This window comes from Panthera tigris, chromosome B1 (assembly GCF_018350195.1).
Source record: "Panthera tigris isolate Pti1 chromosome B1, P.tigris_Pti1_mat1.1, whole genome shotgun sequence".
In the NCBI taxonomy this organism is placed as follows: Eukaryota; Metazoa; Chordata; class Mammalia; order Carnivora; family Felidae; genus Panthera; species Panthera tigris.
The window spans coordinates 154,147,217-154,171,791 of NC_056663.1; the positions used below are offsets into that span (position 1 = coordinate 154,147,217).

Consider the following 24,575-nt stretch of genomic DNA (forward strand, 5'->3'; position numbering starts at 1 on the left):
TAGTGTAATACAGTGTTTAAACTTTCCAAAGTTTGCTGATATGTCCCTGTTACCAGTTTAATGATGCCAATTAAATAGTCACAACTCTTCAGTGACAAAAGAAGATCTATATTTTGTTTTCCTTATACATTTCTGCATTTGTATATTTTACCCACAAATGATGACATGAGGTCAGTGTGTGTGTGTGTGTGTGTGTGTGTGTGTGTGTGTGTGTGTTTGGTCAAACTAGTTATTTGCATTGCTTTCATCAGTTCAACAACATCTCCTTACAAACATATTGACTTTCATTTTATTTGGTTACAAGGAAATGAGCTTACCTATGCTTAGAACCAAAATTAAACAGGGAATGTACAATAAATTTGATTAAAGTAAGGTACTGGGACATCACTTAATGTCCAACAGCTCTCACCGATTTCTCTTTTTCTGCTATATTTTTCTAATCTAAAATTTATATGATAAGTTTGGAAGAAAATATGCTTGGTCTTGCATTTATCTTAAATTTATATTCTCAAAAAAATGATTTGATCTGGGAGGAAAAAAAATCACCTAATGGTTTTGACAGGTACAGACTGAAATAATCTAAAATTCAGAAAAGTAAATTTAATAAAAAATGTACTTGTCAGAAACAAAATGCTAACTCACTTTATTATTTTTTGTAAAACACTAGAAACTGGATAGGAGACAGCACTGGAAATTTGCATTCTAATAGTCACTAAATTTCTGTGTGTCTTTGAACATATTTATGTTTTCTAACCAGTCAACAAAGTGAGAACTACACAAGAAAGTAAATCTCATTATGTTCCAACATGAGGGGTAGTCAGGGGCTTTTGACTATTAGATATTACTCTTATTATACAGTTGTATAGTTTATGGATAGACTCTAAAGTGACTTTTGACTGTTTCTAAAAATCAAAAATAAATTAGAAAGTGTAAAAGTCACTTGAACTCACCCCAGGATCATGGGCATCCCATATCCTTCTGGATACACATTTGCGTTACACACCATTATTGGACCACCAATCATAAAATTCAGATCTTAAACAAATTCATTTGACTAGTTTTACTCATAGCATATAATTGTAGTATGTTTGCTAAAAAATGTTATGAAGTGTATGATAATACTATTTCAAAAGGAAGCATTTACTTAATTGCTATAACTACTGTGGAAAATTTGGGGGAAAACCAGCTATATATCTCTCTAGTAACAGCTTTTGTCATTATTCCAAGAGTTCATGCTTGTGAAATAGCCTAGGATCAGTGATGAGAAACATGTCAATGGCACTTCTTACTCAAGAGGGGGGAGTAAATCTCAAACTAGGAAAGCAAAATCACCTGGAGAACTTAGTGACCCCTCTCTCTTCACTTGAAAACCACCAAAGATCCAAATAGAATGAATGCTTTGTAAAAAGATATATTACTTTACCACCATTGCATTTGTCTGAAGATAGGCTTTTTAATCATAAGCTCTTTTTAGGTTTTAGCTCAAGTACAAAGAGTTCTTCCATTATCAGCATACCTAGGGAGAATCCCCCTGCCTGTAAATCTGTTATCTGTTTTGTTTTCTCTGTATCATGTATCATTACCTAAAGTATATAAAATATTTATCTTAGTTACTTATCCACATGACTAATTTAGATCTCTCACTCAAGAAAAGGTATGTCTCATGAAGGCAGCAACTCTATGTCATTTAGAAGTGCCAAAACTGTGTGGCATAGAAGTGTTCAATAACTTTTTGCTGAATGACTGCCATCCAGTGAAGGTTCATACTTAAGTGAGTTTTCTCCATTTTCATGCTAGCAGGAAAAAATAATCTCTGAAGGTATTGGTTTTATAAGAGCAAAAGATATGTAAGTACAAAGGAAAAAACCCTAGGAACTAGCCAATATTACCTGTATCCTTACCATTTAGAGATTCAATGTCATAATGGATTCCCATTTTAGTGCTTATTCACCTTGACTATAACTATCCATACTTGTGGTCTGGCTTTCTCACTAGATTACAATGTTTATAGCGAGAGACTGTGTTCACTGGTGTTTTCCCAAAGTAAATTTTAGTGCCTTGAGATATTTTAGGTACTCAATAAGTGCTCATTGAGCAAAATCATTAATGACCTTATATACAATAGGAAAATGAAAACATCTAGTTCTATAACTTTTTGCCATGTCTCCCAAGAGGTGTTCTGAGGGTATAAAGTGCTCAGATATCATCACATGATTTGGAAGGAAGACAGGCTGAATTAGAGAGAATTAAGAAGACAATCAGAGTTCAAAAGGAGAAAAGCAGAACCACAGGTTATTGTAGTAAATGCAATCCACTATGCATAACAACAATATATTCTACAGAACAGCTTTCCAAAATGTTTTTAAGTATACCAAAGTGCACTTTCAATGTAATGCAATGAGGTCCTATTAAGTATGTATGATATGCAAACAACTAGGGAAGTCACTGTTGGAAGAGGTTAGGAAAGAGAAGAAAAACATAGAGTCAGCCTTCAGTTTGTCTACACTCCAAGGCAGAAGGTAAGCACAAAATAGAGCTAAAAACTCACAGCATATGGGACAAAAAGTAATGAATTCTTACACAGGAAGAACAAGAAAAGATCCCAGAAGGTGTTTGATTTTGAGTTAGAGACTAAAAGATGAATAAACTTTCCTTGATTATGATGAGGAAATTTGAGGCTAAAGAACATAATAAGCAAGTTAATGATTAGAACAAAACCAAAGCGGTAGGAAGGCAGGGAATGTGTTGAGTTTGGGATGAGGAAAGTGTGTGGTGCCTGTAAAGAGAGTGTGACAAGGTGAGTGTGATGGGAGAAATGGTAGGTACAAGTCAGATCTTAGAAGGTCTTCATTCAGTATGATAGAAGTTTGGGCTTTACTGCATAGACAATATTAAGCCACTAAGTATTTTTAACAAAGGAGCTATATGTTTAGATATCTATTTTTAGAAAATTTTCTCTGAAAACATATCAAAGGATGAATTGAAAGCAGAATTATGAAGATGCCTCCTGCCCCCCAAAAAAAACAGAATAGAAAAGTAATTCTATATTAAGCTTACTCATTATTTTTAAAAGTTATTTTGTATTACAGTAGAACAAACATTTATAAATGTGCAAATTATCATTAGGCAGCCCATTACAAAGTTAAGAGCAATTATTCCCTCTTAGTGCATAAATTTAAGGTAATAAATTGCTGACAAACTTTTGACAAACTCTCCAGTAATTTGAAATTTTATTTTACTCTTTACTTCCATATCTTTGTTTTTTGATGTGTTCTCCTGAATATAGTATTTCTTTGCCAATATATACTGTAATCATTATGCTGAACATTGCTATTTTATTCTCATGTATTATATATACAGTTATGTTTAAATATTTTTCTTCATGTATAAATCTCAGGATATGCAGACAAAGAGAATTAAATGTGTTCATTGCTCCTAACCCCTGCTTTCTAACTATATGTATGTGTGTATATAATATTATATAATATATGACATATATTATAAAACATACAATATATAATTACATATATAATACATAATATAGTTTATACCGATTTATACTTTTAAAAATTAAACAACTTTCTTTAATTCTTCATTTTTGACTTGTTGATATGAAAGTTATCAGTTGGGAATAAAATAAGATAGAGCAAAAGTTTAAAATTGTTGCTGAATAGGGCACATTGTATTCTAATCTACCTTTATATATTGATTCAAATCAAAGTTTTAAAGGTCAAATGTTAGAGGAGTCTTCAAAAACAGTTTTGAACTTGCTGGATTTTTTTTTTTATTAGAAGTCAAGTTGAGTGACTGATATTTACACATCTGATCAATAAACCTAAGGTTCTTTTTACAATCACTGTCATTTAATATTATTAAGCATATAAAAACTACTAATCTCTGAATTCCCTTTTATATTACAGTGAAGTGTTGGCATTTTCAAGTCTTAATTAAAATTAGATTATATAACACGACTGACCTTAATATAGTAATAAGAGTCCTTAACAGTAGAACAAGAGGAAACTAAAATTTCATAGAAAAGACTGCCTCTTTAAGACATCCCTTGTTGCTTAAAAATGTACTCCTTTTAGCAAACTATAATTTATTGTACTATTTAAAAATCTAATTTAGAATTAAATGATTGAATGCTGTCAAATCTATATTGTGTTATAGGAGGTAAACAGAGCTATAAACTTGATTCAAACGTCTTGCTAATTCAACATTTATTCACCAAATATTAACTAAGTACCTTCATTTGAGATGCTGCAAGAAAGTCAGATGTTCTCCTGTCCTTAAAAGTGATGACAATATAGTGAGGGCAGTTAATTACACAAGTACAAACATGGCAAACATTAACATAGTGGAAACAGTGTTCAAGTACTGTATCGAAAAGGCTCCGTGAAGTACAATTCCAAGTTTAAATTCAACATGGACCAAACAGGCAAAAGGTAGAGTATGTACATATAGGTCTGGAGGTGAAAGAGAACAAACACCTCCAAGGAACTGAAAAGATATCCTATGGCAGAGCAAAGATTGCTGAGGGTTCCATGACAAGATAGTATGTGAAGGCTAGTTTTCAAAGATGTTTGCAAAGCATGTGTGCAATTCTTCTTAAAGACAACAAGAAGTCACTGAAAAATTTCAAGTAGAGGAGTGATGTAAGTTATAATGGTTAATATTTATTGAGAATATTCCAAACTCTGATCTGAATGCTTTATGCATCAGCTCCTTTGACTTTGACAATAACCCAAGGAGGTAAAAGTGATTATTATCCTCATCTTGTGGTGAGAAAACAGACTGAGAGAACTTGAGTAACTTGCTTAAGGTTAATTAGCTAACGTAGGGCAGAACCAGGGTTCAAATCCATGCATTCTGGCTATGGGGATGAAGAAAAGTAGAGATTTAAAAGAGAAGCAAAGCTTTGTCTATTAAAATGCAGAGGGCATTGAACATAATGAATTCTTGGTTTCCCTATTTTGAATGCTATACCAGAGGCCTGGTAAGGGAGGAAAAATCTTTCCTCAACTCCAATCTCTTAGGTTCTATAATGGGACCTGACAATTAAACTGACATAAGATAAACCAAAGACAAGTATACAAATTTTATTTAATATTTTTATGTGCATATAGGAACTCACATAGGAAAAAAGATTTAAAGAAGCAGTTAGGACTGTGAGCTTAGATGATTTTTTAAACAAAAGGACAATATATTTGTAAAGAAGTGACAAGATAAAGGAAAAGGGTTTAAGCTTTCAGGAACAGTATATTGTGGGAAACTGACTAGGAAATATATAGGGGAATCTAATGGAAGATAAGGGTTATTTTAGTATGTTTGTTGCTTTCAAATAATCAGTATGCCAAAGTGGTACATCTGGGGCATGTTCTTACCCCCCTCAGCTGCAGCTTACTTAAACATCCATTCTTGACATACACGTTTAGGCAACATAAATTTAAGTAAGAAACAAGCCATTGGTACATCCGATATTACCCAGATAAACTGAGTAGAGGAAGAATTGATGGCCCAGAAACATTAATGATAGAGAAAACGTAGAAAGAACTGTCAACACCTGAGATGAAGAAAAAGGAGCCAGAAGAGTGTTGTATCACAGAAGGGAGGAGAGTTTCCAATGGTTTCAAAATGAATTCAACCATAAAAATATCCAAAAAGCCCTTCTTCTTGAAATAATAATGACTCTAGATATTTTTATGAGAACTGGTAGAATGGTTATAAAATAAAGAGAAAAAACACCCAGAGAAGCTGTTCTTGAGGGAAAAATCGGTTCAGTTATATGAAATTTCACTTTGAAGTAGGGCATCTAAATATATAAAATAATGTATATTAATAAAAAATTTAAAAGTATACACTTGTAATGTATTTTTTAATACAGAAGTATATAAATTAAAACCTGAAAGATGGTTTATAGGATAACACCACCAACCTCACCAGAAAAAGAAATCACTCTGTCATGGATCCTTCCAGACTTACAAATATTTACATGTATATACCAACAAATGTGATTACTACAAGTATGCTGTTATTTGTTTTTTTGCCTCTAATATACCACACCTACCTTTCTAAATCAATGCAAGATCTACCTCATTTCTTCCATAGCTAAAGAGTATTCCATTATTTGGTGTAGCAGTTTATTCAACCCATTTCCTACTGATGAAGGGTTAAGTTGTTTTGTTGACGTAAACCATGATGCAAGTCTACCTTGTGACTATCTCTACACATTCATTCCTTTCAGTGGAGGAATGCTGTCCCATTGCATGGTTCTGCCACAAGCTAACCCCAAAGTCCTTAATGTAGGCAGAGAGAACAATATGGTTTTGTGATTGTATGACAAGATTGATAAAAATAAAATTGATCACAAAAACATGGATAAGAATAAAAATAGTCTTCTCTGGTAGGATTTTTAAGAGGCTGATAATAGTGATTGCTATAAAGAGCTGAATGCCTGGGGAGATGATGGGGAGATCTTCCTGTTTAGAGATTAGCATGAAGTGATGACTGGAACCTAAGTAGCCATCATCTCATTTTTTTTTAAGTTTATTTATTTTGAGAGAGAGAAAGTATAAGTAGGGAGGGCCAGAGAGAGAAAGGGGGAGTGAGAGAGAAGCCCGAGCAGGCTCCACACTAACAGCACACAGACCAATGTAGAGCTTGAACTCATGAACTGTGAGATCTTAACCTGAGCCAAAACCAAGAGTCCGATGCTTAACCGACTGAGCCACTTTGGCACCCCTGCCATTGTCTCATTTTGAGGATGGAAGCACATGTTTTAAAGATAATAGAACAGAAAAACAGATGAAGCCTTGGTCTCTGATGTGGGATTTTCATGCTAATCCTGGACTGGATTTCTTTTTTATGCATATAAATAAAACCCTGGTTTGTTTAAGTCACCATAGTAAAGTTTGTGATACTACGAGCTGTATAAAATTCATACATTAGATAAGGGAAAATATCAAAATTATAACTCTGTAGGGAGCAGTACTAAAAAATCATTTGTTTGGTTCCAAGCCATCAGGCAACTACTTTACTGCAAATTACACCTTAAAACTTCCATTTCTTTTCTGACCTGCATCAGAAAAGGTAATGATAGTTTCAGAAAGTAGGGTCTTAAATCTGTAATGCTATTTTTAATATCTGTTTCCTTCTGGTTAGCTATGTGATCATAGAGATATTAAAGAAATAACAAAGTAAACTGATGTCTATCCTTTTTTTTTGCACAGAAATAATATTTATATAGTCTATGTATTTAAAACTTTTCTGAAAGTAAACCCTTCAGAATGCAATGATGCATTAGAAAGAACGTTAAATGTACAATTAATTAATGACCCAGGCTTTGGTCAGAAAATTATAAGAGAGAATACAACTTGGTGAAAAGAAGTGGGAAAATGTTTTTGTTTCAGATGAAACTATTTTATTTAAAAACAGAAGGGGTTTTTTGGACCCTCATAAGAATTACTTCCCGAAGCATTCATAAACCATGTATATACAAAGAGCAGCTGGAACATTTTGTTTATTTATAGGAATGTGCAAAATGGAAGAGTCGGAAATGACTGTAAAGCAGCCATCACTGCCTGACCTGACACATTCACCACAGGAATTTTGAGAGATTTCCCCAGAATGATGTTCAATGCACGTCAAAGGAGGATCTCCATCATTAACATCTGTCATTTGGAGGTTTTTTAATTATGAGATAGATGAAGTGACCTGTCCATGTTTTAAATGATAACCTGTATAATTTACTCTGCTACATTACATGCTGTTTCACTGTCTTTTGATTCAACGACTGCTTTCTCACAGCATTTAATAACTACAACTTGACAGGAGAGAATTCTTACAACTTCTTTCTCTGAAGAAAACTACTCTGGTTTTGTCGATGGAAGTCACTTTCTTTGATCTCAATGTTTTTCAGCAATAGGTTCAGGGCACCAGAAACACGCAGGGTGCAGATTTATATTTTCTCTCTTACTGACACAAATCAAGTGCAGATTTATCAAGCTGTGAAATATATTAAGTTCACAGGGTTTTAACAAAGGGTTACCAAACCTCAAGAACCTGCTGTGATTCAAACTACTTTCAGATGTCCTTTTAATTATATTAAATGAAAGTTTGGGTTGGCTTTGATGCTTATGGGCAAACATCGAAATCTCTTGAAAGAGCTGCTAAAAGTACTCCCTGTTGCTGTAGTTAATATACTACATTGTATGCACACCACTAGCCAATTTATTCTAGCCACTTTAACAAGGATATCCAGCCTGACAGGCCACACAGAATAGTATCACAAGTCAAGCAAAGCACAAATCATTAGAGGACTCTGAAAGTTGTTTGACATGCACCACGGAGCTCTTTGTCACACAGCCAATTAAGTGACCAAACAAGGAACTTGAAAATACTCATTAATTTCTTCCTAGCAGTATAAATGGAGGTTAGAATCCTTCCTGTCTCATGCACCAAAGGCAGACAAGTAAAACGGGCATAATTCAATTTGCACTTTGTCCAAGATGCAAGTGGCAACTTAGGTTCACAAGAAAGTCTGCATTGGAGACAAAAGAATGAAAGGAATAGGTAAAAAAAAAAAAAAAAAAAAAAAATCAGAAAGTACACATAATAATATAGATATATGGGCTTTGGGATTTTTTTCAATTAATCAACAGTTGACATTACTTTTATCCTTGAAAACCTGTGTCAGCATTTCTGAGCGGATTCAGACATTGACATTATTACCTCCTCTGTGAAATACGAACTGGAGTGGATTCCCGAATGTCATGCTCTGCAGGTTTCCCTTGTTCCTCAAGGCTGTTCTTCAGCCTCTCTTGTTGGTTTCTTTTCTCCCTGACCTCTTAGAGTATGGCAGTATCCTGGGGCTCCGTCCTAGATTCTTTCCTCTTCTCTCTACACTCATTGTGTTGATGTATTCATCTAGCACGTTGGCTATAAATGCCACTTGAAGTGAAACATTGCCAAATGATGATTTCTAGCCTGATCTCTCAGCCGAACTGCATGCTTATATAACTAACTGCATATTTAACAACTGCATTGCGCAACTAACGGGAATCTCAAAGTTGACATGCCCCAAAGTGAAGTGCTTTTTGTTCTGGTCCCAAGTTGGTCACAGACAGACTGTCTCAATAAATAGTGACTTCATCCTTCCAGAAGCTCAGGCAAAACTTTTTGTCATTTTGACTCCTTTCTCTGACATGTCACATATGATCCCTTAGCAAATCCTGTTTGGTACACTTAAAAAGAAATCCTGAACCTGAGTAATTATCTCAGCATCTCACACTCAGTGAGTCTCAGTGAGACTCAAATGAGTCTATTTGACCCTATTGTGCTTGGTCACCCTGTTTCAGGCTTTAGTTTTCCTCCAGTAATCTATTCTTTACTTTTAAAACACATTAGGTCACGTCATCACTCTGCTCTGAAACCTACAGTGGTTTACTGTGTCTCTCTGAATAAAAGCCAGCATCCTTATGATGGTCTGTCACATCTGAGCCCTTGCTACCTCTTTTACCCTCTTCTCTTTTACAGTGCACCAGTTACAGTCCATTAAACGTCCCACTTCGGCTCAGGTCATGATCTCACAGTTCGTGGGTTCAAGCCCCGCCTTGGGCTCTGTGCTGACAGCTCCAAGCCTGGAGCCTGCTTCAGATTTTGTGTCTCCCTCTCTCTCTCTGCCCCTCCCCTGCTTGTACTCTGTCTCAGTCTTTCTCTCTCTCAAAAAAATAAACGTTAAAAAAAATGTAAAATTACAATGCACCAGTTGCACTGGCCTCCTGGAATACCACAGGCATGTTTCTACCTCAGAAATTTTCTGTCTCTCTACGAGAGTGCTTTTCCCCGTGTATCTGCATAGTTCACTCCCTCACCTCCTTCAGAGTTTTGCTCAAATATCAACTTGGTGATGCATTTCTTTTTCTCCTTAGTATTTATCATCATCTCATAGGCCATATTTTTCACATACTTACTGTATTGTTTATATTCTGCCCCTAGAAATATCACAGCAGGATTTTGCCTGTTATGTGTGTTGCTGTATCCCAGTGCTGATAAGGTTATTGGGCTCATGTGCTCAACTATTAACTCCTGAATGTTTTTGTTGTTAATTATTACGTGGTATTTTTCCATAGTCGGAGACAGACATTGTTTTGGCACTGCTGGTGCCTAGCCCAGAGATATCTAGTGGATAATTAAGGCAAAACAAACAAACTAAATTAACAAATCCATAATGAGCAAATCATAGTCATGAATTAAAATTAAAAGTGTGTTTCAAATTCTTTGTAAGCTTTAAAGAACACAAACCATCTGCCTTTGAAGAAAAAGAAGGAGAATGGGAAGGAGAAGGAGAAGGAGAAGGAGAAGAGGAAGAGGAAGAAGGAGAAGGAGAAAGGAAGGAAAGGAGGAAGGAAGGTAGGAAGGAAGGAATAAAACTGTGTGTGTGTTCATTTGCATCTATCTACCAATTTTTTCCAATCAGTTCTCAGCCTGACTGTGCAGGTAATAGCAGCTTCCAAAGGATGACTCAAAAGATTCATATCCATAACTGTATGTTCTTATATTTTCCATTAAGCAAGGTCAACTGCAGAATCTACAGGGCATATGTGCTGCCTCTGAGATCTGGAGAACAAAAAGAATGGCTGATAAAATTTTTAAATATATATAATGCTTAGCTAGGAAAATGTCCTGCTTTTAAAACTGTGAAAAATGAATGCCAGTATGTCTTAATATTTCCTTCTAAAGAAGAGAACAATGCTAACAAACATTACTATTTAAAAACTGGGCACAGGGTTGACAATTGAGAAAAAAATGAAAATCTAAGTTCTGGTTTCATTTATACAACATGAAAGCAGTTCTTGAGTGGTTTGAGGTCAACCTGTACTCCCAGAGTCTCATGAAAACCACGGATGTCTCTTTGGAGTCGTATGACTTTTCACTGGTTCACGTACCACACTCCCACACCCACCCAAGCCCCCATTCCATGACTGGAGTTAAGGACTTTTGCAATCCACCTGTACTAGAATGACTATACTCAAAAAAGAGAGAAAATAACAAGTGTTGCCGAGGATGTGAAGGAAGTGAAACCTTCATGTATTGCTGGTTGGAAGTGTAAAAGGGTGCAGTCACTTTGGAAAACAGTTTTACAGTTCCTCCTTTAACACAGCGTTACTGTATTTTCTATTTGCTTTTTCCTTTCTTAATATGATGATTTTTTGATCACAGTGTCCTCTGAAAACAAAAGGACCTCAAAGCAAGTTATGTGTGTATTTGAACTTAGCAGTACAAAATTATTACCAAACAGCCATGTGAACTGAACCTCAAACAAGAAGGAAAATAAAACTATTTTATTCTATATCATCCCTGAGATAAAATAAAATAAATCAGTAAATGTAAACCAGTAGATCTATCCTGACTCCTAACACCAAATAATGAAGTCAGTTCTGGAATAGCCATATCTTAGGGATTTGGAACATGAGCTTCAGAATCAGGAAGTCCAAGCTTTGAATTCAGGACCCCCTTCATTACTATGGTACAATCCTGTTAAAGTCACTTAATTTTCTCCCTGGGTCTCATTTTCTCTACTCTAAGTTAAAAATAGCAATAATTGGGGTGCCTGTGTGGCTCAGTAGGTTAAACATCTGACTCTCGATTTCCATCCAGGACATGAACTCACAGTGCATGAGTTTGAGCTCCACATCAGGCTCTGCTCTGACAGTGTGGAGCCTGCTTGGGATTCTCTCTCTCTTTCTCTTCCTCCATCCCTCTCCTGCTCTCTCTCTCTTATAATTATATCAAAAGATTGTTGTGAATATTAAATAAGAATTTATGCAAACTGCTCCACACCAAACTGCTCCACAGGCCACAGAATTAGTGCCTGATAAATGCATTTATTCTCAACAATAAATCACTGTTGATGTTGCAAAAACATTACAGACACGTTAGGACAACAGCATTAGTGCCTTCGGTGCTAGTGGGTGACCTTGGGCCAATCATCTCATCTCTCCAGATCTCAGTGAACTCATTTTCATTTTTAAGGTACCTTTTATTAATATAGGACATCACAGTACGTGTTACAGATGTAACACAAGCCTTACTTCTCTTTCTTGGCATAATACTTAACACTCTCTTCTTGAATGAAGGTATCTATTTTGCCCCAGACATGATAATGATTTTTTTTTTTTTTTTACTATGACTTGTATCAGTTTCTATCTTTTGGTAGTGAACAAAGACTTTAGTGTAATCTATATTAAAACTAAATGAAAAAAATACTGGACCCAATTTTTTTGTTTGTTTTTGTTAAATTTTTTGAGATACAAGCATACTGAGTGTTAGGAGATTCGCATATTATTTAAAAAAATCAAAGCAATCACCTTTTAATTATTTACCTACAGAACAGTATTCAGTTATCATGGCTGCCAGATGATAGTTCAGTTTTTACTGTGCTTTTTATGTTCAATAAACAAATGTAGGAAGTATGAAGAAGTAAAAGACTGATCTAGATAAATCATAGAATAGACACAGTACCTGTAAACAATTAAAAGCTAAATGGATTTGATGGTCAAAGTCAAACCTAGAAGAATCATTGTTTATACCGATGTAAAGGCCACATTTTTAAAGAATCTCATGTTTAAACGGCTACATTTTTTTCAAATTTAATGCATAAAGCACTTCTAGTGTGTTTTAAACCTATCATACACATAGCTCAGAAAGTGCTCCAAACCTAGAAACAATAGGGAACATAAAACAAGTCTTTAAAATTCAAATAAAGTTTAAAGTGTTATTTACCCTAGAATTTCATAGAGTGATCATCTATGTTAAAATGAATAGAAGTAATGCCATGTCTTAGTGAGCAGAACATTTCTACTTCACAAATATTCTGTTTGTATTTGGTCTTATCAGATGTTTAGTCAATAACTGAAACATTTATTCATAGCCAGGCAATTATAACACCAGGAAATCAGCCATTGAATAAACTGTGCTATTAATTTTCCATCAGAGATTCATGTTTGAATGACCATGCATTTCACAGATTTAAATACCAAAAGGCTAATTATCTCCAAGGCCCTATTAAAGGGATAGCATAGATTGCAATCAAAAACAATCCTAAAATTGCTAAAAAATGATCTTCAGCTTTCATTGCTGAAGAATACTTCAATTTCTCTACCTATTATACATATTAAGAGGACAGGAGATATATCTTAAGGGAATATACATATAAGATATATATATATATATCTGATATATATCTTATATATATACATATATCATATATATATAGAATATATATATAAGATATATATATATATATAAGATATATATCATATATATAAAGGGAAAAAACAAAAAAACAACTGAATGTTACTTACATTCAAAGATTCATAAATTTATACAGTAAAATGCACATTAAAAGCTTATCTTTCTAATATTTGTTTGATGTAAATTATTGTCCCTCCTCTTTTTTGAAGCCTCAAGTCCTTATCCCATTCCTTAGCTTAGAATAACATTCAATTGCCTGACTGCCTTCCAGTTCATGTCTTTGGGGGGTTCCTGTACATCTGGAATTAAAGTTGTTTTTTTTTCCTGTTAATCTGTCTTATGTCAATTTAATTATTAGACCAGCCAAAGAACCTAGAGGGGAAAAAGGAAAAAAAATTTTTTTCAAACCTCTACACTGCCTTCCTGCCTTGTAAAAATAACTATAAAGGTTGTTTCTGCCATTCTTTTCACACAGACCCCATAAACAAAGTAATGGTTTCTACCCTGCTTAGAAACAAATTACAACATGTTAGCTGGAGAAAAATTATATTCATATCAGGACTAAAATGTTCATAATGGGTGGGAAGGTAAGACAGTCACCATGTGGGTGGAATATTTTGGTACAGAAGCACGATGTTCCAAGTATTCTGGACTATTCGTTGTCTTATATGGCTGATTAAACGTCATTTCTGAATGATTTGCTACTCAAATATTAGCTGGCCCAGTGTATTAATGAAATGCTTTCACACACACACACACCTCTGTGAAGAAATTAGAGATTTACGTATTGCACCCAACTCACCTTTTAGTTATGATCAAAATTCTCACATTCCAAGTTACACCTCCTTGTTGGTCTGTGTTCATCTCGGATGACAGAGCATGGGCACTGCCAGATTTCTTTTCTGCACATACCCTTTCATATGTCTTTCTGTCCCCACCCTTCATGCCCTCCCTGAAATCCCTTTAGCTCAACAGGGTACGTTACCATTTTTCTATCAGATGCCCATCAATGCTATCACCAACAGAGACAATTCAACAACTTAACACATTTATAAAAACGCAGAAAGTACCTGGACATAGGCTCTGCAAGAGCGCTCTCTTTTCTGAAGCTGAATCCATTAAGACAGCAGATTAAACACAGAATAGAAAAAACAAGTTAGTGACAGAAGAAAACAAGAAAAATAAAAGAACGCATCTACACAAAACACCTTATTCTGTTGTGCACTACTTTCTAGAGGAGAATGAAAGCTAAGCAGCAGCAAAATGTAAGCCATGGCTTGAAAGACAGTCGCCAACGCCCTTTCAGAATAAGCCAGGTGGAAACTGTATGGCATAAAGTTGTTAATGATGGGAGGAAATCTGGGAATAAATGTAGTAGAAATTAGTAATAATCATTACACTTCAGTTATTTGAAATGATTCATTTCACATCAGGTTAGCGGTTAATTCATGGGCCACAAATGAAGACATGAAGTTAAGGAAGTTATATCAAAACTTTGGAACCCACATTGTTTGTGGTTTAGAGATTATAGAGACGGTTAATATGCACCACAAACCGTATGTTCAAACACAAAAAATTCTGTTTATCAGAAAAATAGAAATGTCCATTCATTATGGTTATTTGATACCAAGGGAAAGATACCAACAGATAAGTAACTTCTGATTAGAAGAATGTGATTCATCTTCTGACTTATCACTGCTTTTATTTCTTGAATAATTTCTTCTCACAGTTTTGACCAAAAAAATTTATACATTTTAGAAACTTCTGTGGGATAAGAAGCCTGTTTTTATTTGTTTGCATACTGAGTGATGTTTTTCTGGGCAAAAGGTTAACAACAACTCATATTCAATCCCAAACATTTTTTTTTTCTGATGATGGAATGAATAATTAATAAGTTTAATTGCCCTGTTTAAATAAATGACACAAAATTTTATAAATTCGATTGTGATTTTCTCCCACTTCCCTATTTTTTTTTTTCCCTTCAGTAGCCTTGATTGTTGAAGGAGAAAATTACCCAGGTTTAAGAAGCAGTTACTCTGATGCCTTTTGTGTGGCTAATACTCTCCCAACTTTAATTCATGCATTCTTCAAAGAGCAGACTGCAGTTACTTCTCTACAGAATTAAGTGAGGAATGAGTGCGAGTAAATTGCCAGCGCTGTCATTTGGATCACTGACTCGCATCTTGGTGTTGCAGGACTCTAAACCCTTCAGAATTTCAATGTGGAGTTCAATTGATTTGTACCAAGTTGACTTTGCAAATCTGATGGGTTATAACTGCTTCGGGGAACAGTGGGAACCACAGGATATGAGAGCAAGCCAGCAAGCATGTGAATAACCTTTGCCCTCCCATCTCCTTACCCCATCATGCAAATTAACATATGACAAACCACATTATATAAACAACTGAAAAGAGCCAAATGGGAAACAAAAGAAAGCATTAAAAAGCTTCACAAATGGAAATTTGCCCATTATGTAGTTATTTGATATTCAGAGTAGGCAAGCTGATTAGCTGTAGCCAGTTAGAATGTGACATTAATTGCCAGCTTTACCTGATATTGTCAGACATCAACATCATTTTTAAATAAAGATACAAAGTATTGCTATAACAAGTAATGTTATGGATATGTAACATTAATAGAAATTACTACCTCCAGTACATTAGGATAACAATAGCTGGCGGCAATATTCATTAATAGCATCCAGTCAGCCTGGGTAATAACACATTAAAATCACAGCATGCCCAGATTACATAGGCCGCTGTGGATTACATTTTATCAGGGACTTGGTTGTGATTCTGTCAGGGGTATAAGTGACAAAAATAACTCCTTCATGTTCAGCATGAAAAAAAAAAAAAAACAAACCTCTAATAATAATTTATATCTACTAGATAAAACAGAATCTGTTTTCTGAGGATGAAACTGCAGGAAAAACTGTATTTGCCAGATAAAATAGTAGGCTTTCCTATATCCAACCATCATTATTGGAAAAAATTTCTCCATCTTTATCAGTGAGACTTTAGTCTAATAAGACACAAAAGAACTTAACATATTAAAACACCACTCAGAAGTCATTTATCATTCTAAAGGGGAATGTTCATTTAGTGAATTCCATTGAGAACTTTAGTCTGTTACTGCCAAATTCTTGCTTTATAAAGTAGTAGGACTATCAGACATTCAAGGCCTTAAAATCCAGTTTCCATAATTGATCACTTCCCCTGCACAAATATCTTTCAGGGAACATATGTCATTTGATGGTAGCAATTCTAGTTTGTTTTTGATCATGGAGTAATTTCACCATGTGATTTTATAAGTAATAAATTATATTCCTTATAAATATGTAAAATATATTGTATGTATTTTATGTAGTTATGTAAGTTAAGTGCTTATATGGTGTATAGGTTATATACAATAAACAAAATGCTTGTATATGTTTATATAATGTATATAAATATAGTGTATATTTATAAGTATCAATAAGAATATATAAAATGTATCTCCTCTGAAATTTAAAAGTGTATTATTTTTATTATTCAAATTTGCGAAATACAATTAAACCTTCTACGTGTTAACATAGTGAAGTAAAATCTGAGTAATTTAAATATCAAAAGGAAATACAAATTAAAACCTAATTACTTGCCTCATGAGTTTTTAAGTATAATATTAATTAGATTAAGTCATTTCATTTTTAAAACATCTTTAATGAATTGCTAATATCCTTTCTCATTGTTGCTATTTTCTAAATTTATACTTATTAGACTTTTGTTTATTGCAATTAGACATTTGTTTTATTGTAATCATTTTAAAATAAAAGTTTAAAAGGAAGAAAAGAAGCAAAATAAATCACATTTACTCGTATTGACCTTGCCAGAATTTAGCATTCAAAACAGTAAACACTAAAGAAAATAGAATTGTAAATTCAAAAAATTTACATTTTTTGTAAAGAGAGAGATTATCATTTATTGTGTCTTTAGAGGCCAAATAGGGTGGGTCATCATTAATAATAAAATAGTGAAGCAGACTGAATGTAACTAGTGATGCTCTTTAGAACGAACAAATTTTATAGAGAGAAATTAACCAAGGAAGGCTCACTGATCCTACTACAGCTTTAAAAATATATAGCTGAAGTCCTTACCTTGTTCAAACTCCGTGCAGCACTATCTTTTCCACCTGGGGTCAAGTTCCGGAGTTGTACATCTAGGAGCCCTACCAGCTGGTCCATGGCACGGACTGAGTAGGTGATGTCTCCAGCATTCAAATGATTTCTTGTTTGTTCAGCCAGCTCTCTAGCTATGTTGGCAGCTGTCTCTCCAGATTTCAACTGCGGTTTTTTGAAAACAGAATAAAAAGGAAAGAGATCTTAAGTAAGGGATTTTATTGGTCTCTGTGAACAATTGTTTTTGCATGGGAATTATAATCATCAAGCCAAGACATAGTTATTTAACTCCGGCTTCACCTGGAAGATAGTCTCAGGTTTTCCTACTAATCCATCTTTTCCCACAATACCTAACTTGAAGTTCATATCTTTAGGAAAGTCCCCTTTGAGGAGTCTTCTAAAAATTGTTCTCACCCTAATTATCCATTTGAATGGTCACATCTAAGGTTTGCCCTATGATTTTCTCTGTGAGTTTCTAAATTGGATGCTGATGAGTTGTGATGATGCAGTTGTGAATCCCCAACCATATTCTAAGTTCTAAGAGACAAGCACAAAGTTTCCATTGTGCCTAATTTAGCACTTAATACACAATGTATACGGACTGATGCTAAACTCTGTAAAAATTTGTCCCAAATACAATCCCTGTTTTTCAAAGGGTCTTCATTTTCTTCTTAACTAAATATGGGATTTTGTTCCCACTGCACTAGGTAGCAAATTACTGCTGTTTCTAGCATCTTCCTTTTCTGAAGCTACATGCTTATTTTTCAACTATATTCTATAAAGATATATCAAACTGTCAATATCCCAAAGATGTTATTTAAAAAGACAGATACTAATAACCCATGCTCACGTGAACAAATTTGATAGCTTTGGGTAATAAGAAGATAGGGATATCTTACAGTGTTACAAGTTAAATATATAATAGTGTCATGTTTAGGAAACTTTTTTTAATAAATTTTTTTTTACGTTTATTTATTATTGAGAAGCAGAGAGACACAGAGCATGAGTGGGGGAGGGGAGAGAGAGAGAGGGACACAGAATCCGAAGCAGGCTCCAGGCTCCCAGCTGTCAGCACAGAGCCCGACCCGGGGCTCGAACTCACAAACTGCGAGATCATGACCTGAGCCAAAGTCGGTCAGCCACCCAGGCGCCCCGGAAACTTTTTTTTTTTTTTTTTTTTTTAGCACAGTCCTATATAAAACTTAGGGTCACACAGAGAAAAGTCCTTTCTGTAAGGTTATCTTCTAGCAGGTATTCAGGCTATAAGGAGCAAGACTAAGACTCTTAGTCATGTAAGTTAACACTATCTCCTCAGGAATGCTCAATAAATATTTATAGCAGGATTGACTATTAAGAAACAAATAAATAAGTTAGGGTTATTGGAACATCTATATCATTAATAATCATATCCTCAAGTATATTTAAAAATCCAAATTGAAAACGAAGCAAGTATAGTAACACAATGTTGGGAAGGATTTGTGGAAATGTCTATCACCCTCAGAAACAGCTCCTGGGCATATATATTTGTATAGGCCCCACGTAGAATTAATTACCAGTGTCCATTAAATTTTGTAATGCGAAGACTATATAACTGAGGGATTTCTCTTATCACTATCAACCATAACAAATAATCCCACAGATGTAAAAGAAATATTCAAAGATGTTTATTCTAGCTTGTTTAAAATACAAAACAAAATGGATTATGACCTGCAGAAAACTGCTCATGTATATAAATATCATGGAATATTGTACAATGGTTTAAAAGTATAAAGGAGATCAATGTCATTAACATCAAATTTCAACATGCAATGCTGAGTTAAAATAAATGCAAGTATAAAAAAGTATTTATTTAGGCTAATATCTATTAGCATGCTAATTGAAATAAAAATACAAAATGTAAGTAGCATATAAACATGCTATCTATGAAAAAGAAATACAATACATAAAACATGATATTTTTATGTGTTTATTTTACATATATTTAAGCACAAAGTCTGAAAGATGGGAATCAAAGGAAAAGTCCTTTTCTGTAATGTTTAAATTTTACAAGAAGAATGGTTAAAGTAGTTATTATATATAATCATTGTTTTTTAGAAATCCTTAAAATTATAAACACCCATACTAACTTTAATAAATTTGTAAAATATGGTCAAGAGCTACATAGCTAGATATCTGTAACCAAATGGAACATATTATAGGGTTCAAGGATAAGAATTTGATCCACAAATTCAATGTGGATCAAAGTAGCATTCATGGCCCACTGACTGTCATGAAAGTATTTTCAAGTGGTCTCAGAGTGAAATGAATGTGGTTATAATTCATACATTTTAATTTTATATACAATGTAAGGCTGTTTACTGGTAATCCAATAATCAATAAGTGATTTACAAAATTTAGTATTCGTTAATTTAAATCAGTGAGAAGCTAGGTATTCGCAAAGATTTCAAGTTCAGTATTCCATTCAGACTTATTGAATGGTGCACATGATACAAGTGCCTGGTAACTTTGAAAAACTCTTAGTGTGCATATGAATATCCAGTGGTTGGAATTCCCATAATTTTCCAAGAGGATGTTCTTTTAATCAACACATGATACACAGTGGGCTGGCATTTGTTGTAGTTTCTATCTATGCTATTCCTCTAATAATGAATATATTTGTAGAATTCTATGGTTTTACTTTGTTAATCACTGTTGTACAATTGTTCTTTTTAAATTTTTTTTTAAATTTATTTTGAGAGAGAGAGAGAGAGAGACAGTGTGAATGGGGGAGGGGCAGAGAGAGAGGAAGAGAGAGAGAATCCCAAGCAGGCTTTGCACTGTCAGCACAGAGCCCAGTGCGGGGCTTGAAGTCACAAAATTGAGATTATGACCTGGGCAGAAAGTGAGAGTCGGACACTGAGCCATCCAAGCACCCCTGTACAATTGTTCTATACCTTTGTTGGTTGTTATATTGTTTTCTTCTATTTCTTTATTGACATGTATTAGTTTTTCTATGAGAATGGTCAGGGCAGATGGACCTCTAGAGTCTTTTGATTTACTTAAATGGTCCATGTTGAACAAAGTTTGAGAGGCATCTGGGGTTAGAGGCATACAAGTAAATAACATTAATGCAATGATGCAATTTTATTTTATTTCTTATGTTTATTTATTTATTTGTGTGAGAGAGACAGCACGAGCAGGGGAGGGGCAGAGAGAAATAGGGACACACAGAATCCGAAGCAGGCTCCAGGCTCTGAGCTGTCAGCACAGAGCCCAATGCAGGGCTCAAATCCACAAACCGTGAGAACATGACCTGAGCCGAAGTTGGATGCTAAACAGACTGAGCCACCCAGGGGCCTCAACGAGACAATTTTAATAACAGGATTGTATATGAGGTATTATGGGAATATTAGTAGAGGGGTAGAAAACATCTGGAAATGGGGTGGGAATGCAACCAAAGTAAACAACTATAATAACCATGGTTTGGGAAGACAGGATACTGTAGGTACAACAGAAAGGAAAAGCACACTTTTCCACCTTCAGAACTCAATATTGATACCTACACAGTATAAATTATATTGTCTATGAGGTAAATATGTACTGTATCTTGCTTTAAAAATAGGATGAATGTCTCTATAATTTCAACAGTTATTCACTCTACATGTTCATTTGCTTTTTTAACTAAAATTTGAATTTCTAATGGCATCATGCTAAAGTCTGAGGCTATAATACTAAAGAAAATGGTTCCCAATAAAAAGGAGCTTACGTACTAGCAACGGAAAGAACTCTTAATAAATTAGCTACAAAATTATTTAATTTTAATTTTGTGGAGTGCAATACAGAATCCAAGTTTAAGGGCCTTTTACTCGACTGTATGAAGTTAGGGAATAATTTAGGAAATGCTTTTCTAAGGAAGAATGTTTCGTGTGAGGTGGAGGAATGTTTCGTGTGAGGAAAAGAAAGGATTGGGTTAGGATATAGGTGAGGGCCTCTAGGCAGAGAAGACACTTTCAGGAGGGAGGGGCATGGGGTCCTAGGGGAACTGCACAAGGGGTGCTATAACTGGAATTTAGGTGGCCAGAGAAGTGAGCAAGGGGCAGATTAAGTTGTCCCCTTCATAAGTCATGATGAAGATTTTGTGGATCATGCTAAGATCAAGGGAAGGTACTAATACGTCTAAACAGGAGTGATCTAATCAGAGTTGTGTTTGAAATCAAATGCAGGAGAATGGATTAGAGGGTTCAGGAGTGAATGAATGAATGACAGGGTACTTGCTAAGAGGCTACAGCAGCAGAAGCTATTGTGGGTTAGGGTAGCAGCAGTGGAGAACAGTGGAAAGTGGCCTGATTTGGGAGAGACTTATAAGTACACTGACAGGCCTACTCTCTGAGGGGAGGAGAAGGGAAGAGAGGCACTCCATGGTAATGCCATTAACTGGATTCTCCAACAGCCATTATGACCTCAACATTTACCGCTCAGTTCAAAGGTTGCCTTTCCAGATAAGGCTTTCACTGACCATATTCTTTCCAGTGGCAGCCAGAGGTTACTCCCCTGTCCTGATGGCCCTATTTACTTCTCTCACCCCAGCAGTCACGGACCACAAGTATCTCATTTCTATACAACAAATACATGCATATCTCGAATCTGCCTCAAGCTTCTGCACAGAGGCAGGGTTGAAATAATGTTATTCTGTATATCTTAGCTTACAGACCTAACGAAAATGTCTGTCTCTAACATTTCTTTCACTAAATTCTACTGAAGTTATTTCTCAGCAATAAGCACATACACTGAGAAATCTTACGAGTTCTGTGAGGATTAGTAAATTAATACCTGTATTGAAATGGTGGGATTATATTCAGGACTTGAATAGGGGAAGGTAAACCCTGCAGCTTTAGTTGAGGATAATTATGACAGAGATGGATACTATTTACATGTCAAATTTTGACACATGTAAAAACAATTTTCTTTGAAATAAGCTTTGACATTTTATGAGATTTATTACATCAAACATTAATCGGGTGCCAAACCAATTCATGAAGGAGTTTCTCATAGTGTTTAAGTATATAGCTATCATTTCTTTGAAAGATCTACTTATGCTATTTTGCTGTAAATCAGAGTCAAGTAGGTATAGAGACAATTAAATGCTTCTATCTTACAATTGAAAGTAGGTTAAATAAGCCTGAAGTCCTAGAAACCCTACCAATCTCTGATAAAATTAAGAAGCAATTTACAGAATCTCTATGGAGATTAAAAGAATGGAGAAATTAAAATCTGGGTGACAGGATTCGACTTTTTCCTCCAAGGCAGGCAACTGGCTTATTTTATACAATTACATAGCAAAAATTCTAGGTATTCACATCCTTCATTAGAAAACGCAGGGAGAACTCTACTTATCTCAAAATCTGTCAGTAGCTTGTGAACCAACAAAAGACAAGACTCTTCAGTTTGTTAGAAACAGAAAGACTATTTTCCAGTGACAATTCAGTCATTTCTTTTCCATATAATAGTTGAACTAGGCAATGAAGGAGGAAGCTTACCTCACTTCACATGCAAAGAAATATGAAAGCCATTCAAAACTGTAATTTCAAAGAATTTTAAATTGACTGGAGGGAGGGTAAAGTGCAATCAGCTCTTTAAAGGTATGCAACACAGAAAATATAAACTCCTTTCGGAGAATCTGAGTCTAACCTAGAGATCAAGCTGAAGTGAGAAACTGTATTTTAGTAAGCAGTCATTATGGTGAGAAAATACGATATTTTGCTATATATGTGTGAAGAGGCCGAGCTCTGAACCAATCTGCTTGCTGTCAAGAAAAGCTCGAAAATATTTTAAAAAATTAATTTGAAGACTAATCTATTTTTCTATCCACTCATCTATTTATCTTTGAACCTGCCTTTCCTTCTATCCATCCATCCATCCATCCATCCATCCATCCATCCATCCATCCCCCCACCCATCTAACCCTTGACTCATCTATCTATCCACCTACCTACCAATTTTTCTCTCTCCCTCTCTCTCCCACCTCCCTCTCTGTTGCTGCTGGAGTAAAGGCCACGTTGTGCACAAATTTTTGCCTTGCTCTTTCTGTACATATTATGCTTTTATTAAACCTCATCATTATGAAAGTATTCTTGCTCATTTGTAACAAATTTCTTCATGAGATTCTGACTTCAAAGGCTTACATTTTCGCTAATAAAATATAAGCTACACTTTATCACCACACAAAATTTAATCTATAATTTCACCAGTATGGAAGTGGCCTGAATTCATTCATGGATCAGAAGCCATCAAAATTATTTGCCCGTTTTCTCCCTTCTGGCCTGACTGCAGGGGTGGGGGCAGAGGTGTGTGTGCATAACTCATTTCTTAGCAAACATGAAAATATAGTTTGCATTTTCAAACTAAAGTAAGCATCCTGATGCATGTACTTGTGTATACTTGCTGTCTACAGGGGTGCCGGACACACAGTGGGTGGATAGTGTTAGTGATAATGAAAAGAATAGTCCTCCCTGTGGTATAGATGCTGAGACTGTGATCCAGAAGTGTTCTTTCCTTGAAAGCCTTCAGGAATTCCCTGAGAAGCACTGTACAGTCATAAGGGAGGTGCCTCACAGGCTATGATGCATTCACTCAGGAGCTCACGAAGATGGGGACATTGAATACACTGTTTATACTGAATCACTCCCTCCTTTCTTTTCTCATCTGTGCTGTCATTGGGGGTCAAAAATGTTCCTTTATTTTAAAAGTTTGAAGTTCACAAGACTACAAAAGGGGGAAGAGAGAAGGAATGAACCATGAAAGATAACTCTTTCACTTTAATTTTTCAACATGACAAAAAAATCCACTAGAAAAAGGGGAAAAGGCCACTTCCTGGGTCAAGGCCACTTTCCATCCTCCTCCATCTTGCTCTCTGCCCTAGAGGGTGAACTCAGAAGGATGTTATTCAGAGCGCCCCTCTTCTCTGGCTTCCACTGGGCTTGTCCAATGGGGAGGGTGGGCAAGGGAATGGAAGGAGGAGGGAGAGTGAGGTCAGTGTATTTATTTCCCTTTGGTCTTCTTCTGAAAAGTTGCCTGGGGCTAGGCTGAGTCTCTTGTCTGTAGGCCATCTTTCTTCTCAGAGACATCCGCTTGCAATTTTTTGTCACTCCATTTATCCAGCAACAGTGGGCCTGGGGTTGGGAATAGCTCC

At 35.2% G+C, this 24,575-nt stretch overlaps 1 protein-coding gene across 3 annotated transcripts in view; it reads right to left on the bottom strand.

Moving 5' to 3' along the window:
- Nucleotides 1-24,575, bottom strand: part of ADGRL3 (adhesion G protein-coupled receptor L3) — a 687,513-nt gene that overhangs the window by 125,689 nt on the left and 537,249 nt on the right. For 2 of the 3 annotated variants that reach the window (XM_042984448.1, XM_042984447.1), the window contains 2 exons: nucleotides 17,387-17,572; nucleotides 14,325-14,363 (listed from right to left, as the gene is read on the bottom strand). In XM_042984448.1, coding sequence (XP_042840382.1) covers nucleotides 14,325-14,363; nucleotides 17,387-17,572 — 225 coding nt within the window. The remainder of the gene's footprint in view (nucleotides 1-14,324; nucleotides 14,364-17,386; nucleotides 17,573-24,575) is intronic. The other variant, XM_042984449.1, reaches the window with a different exon arrangement.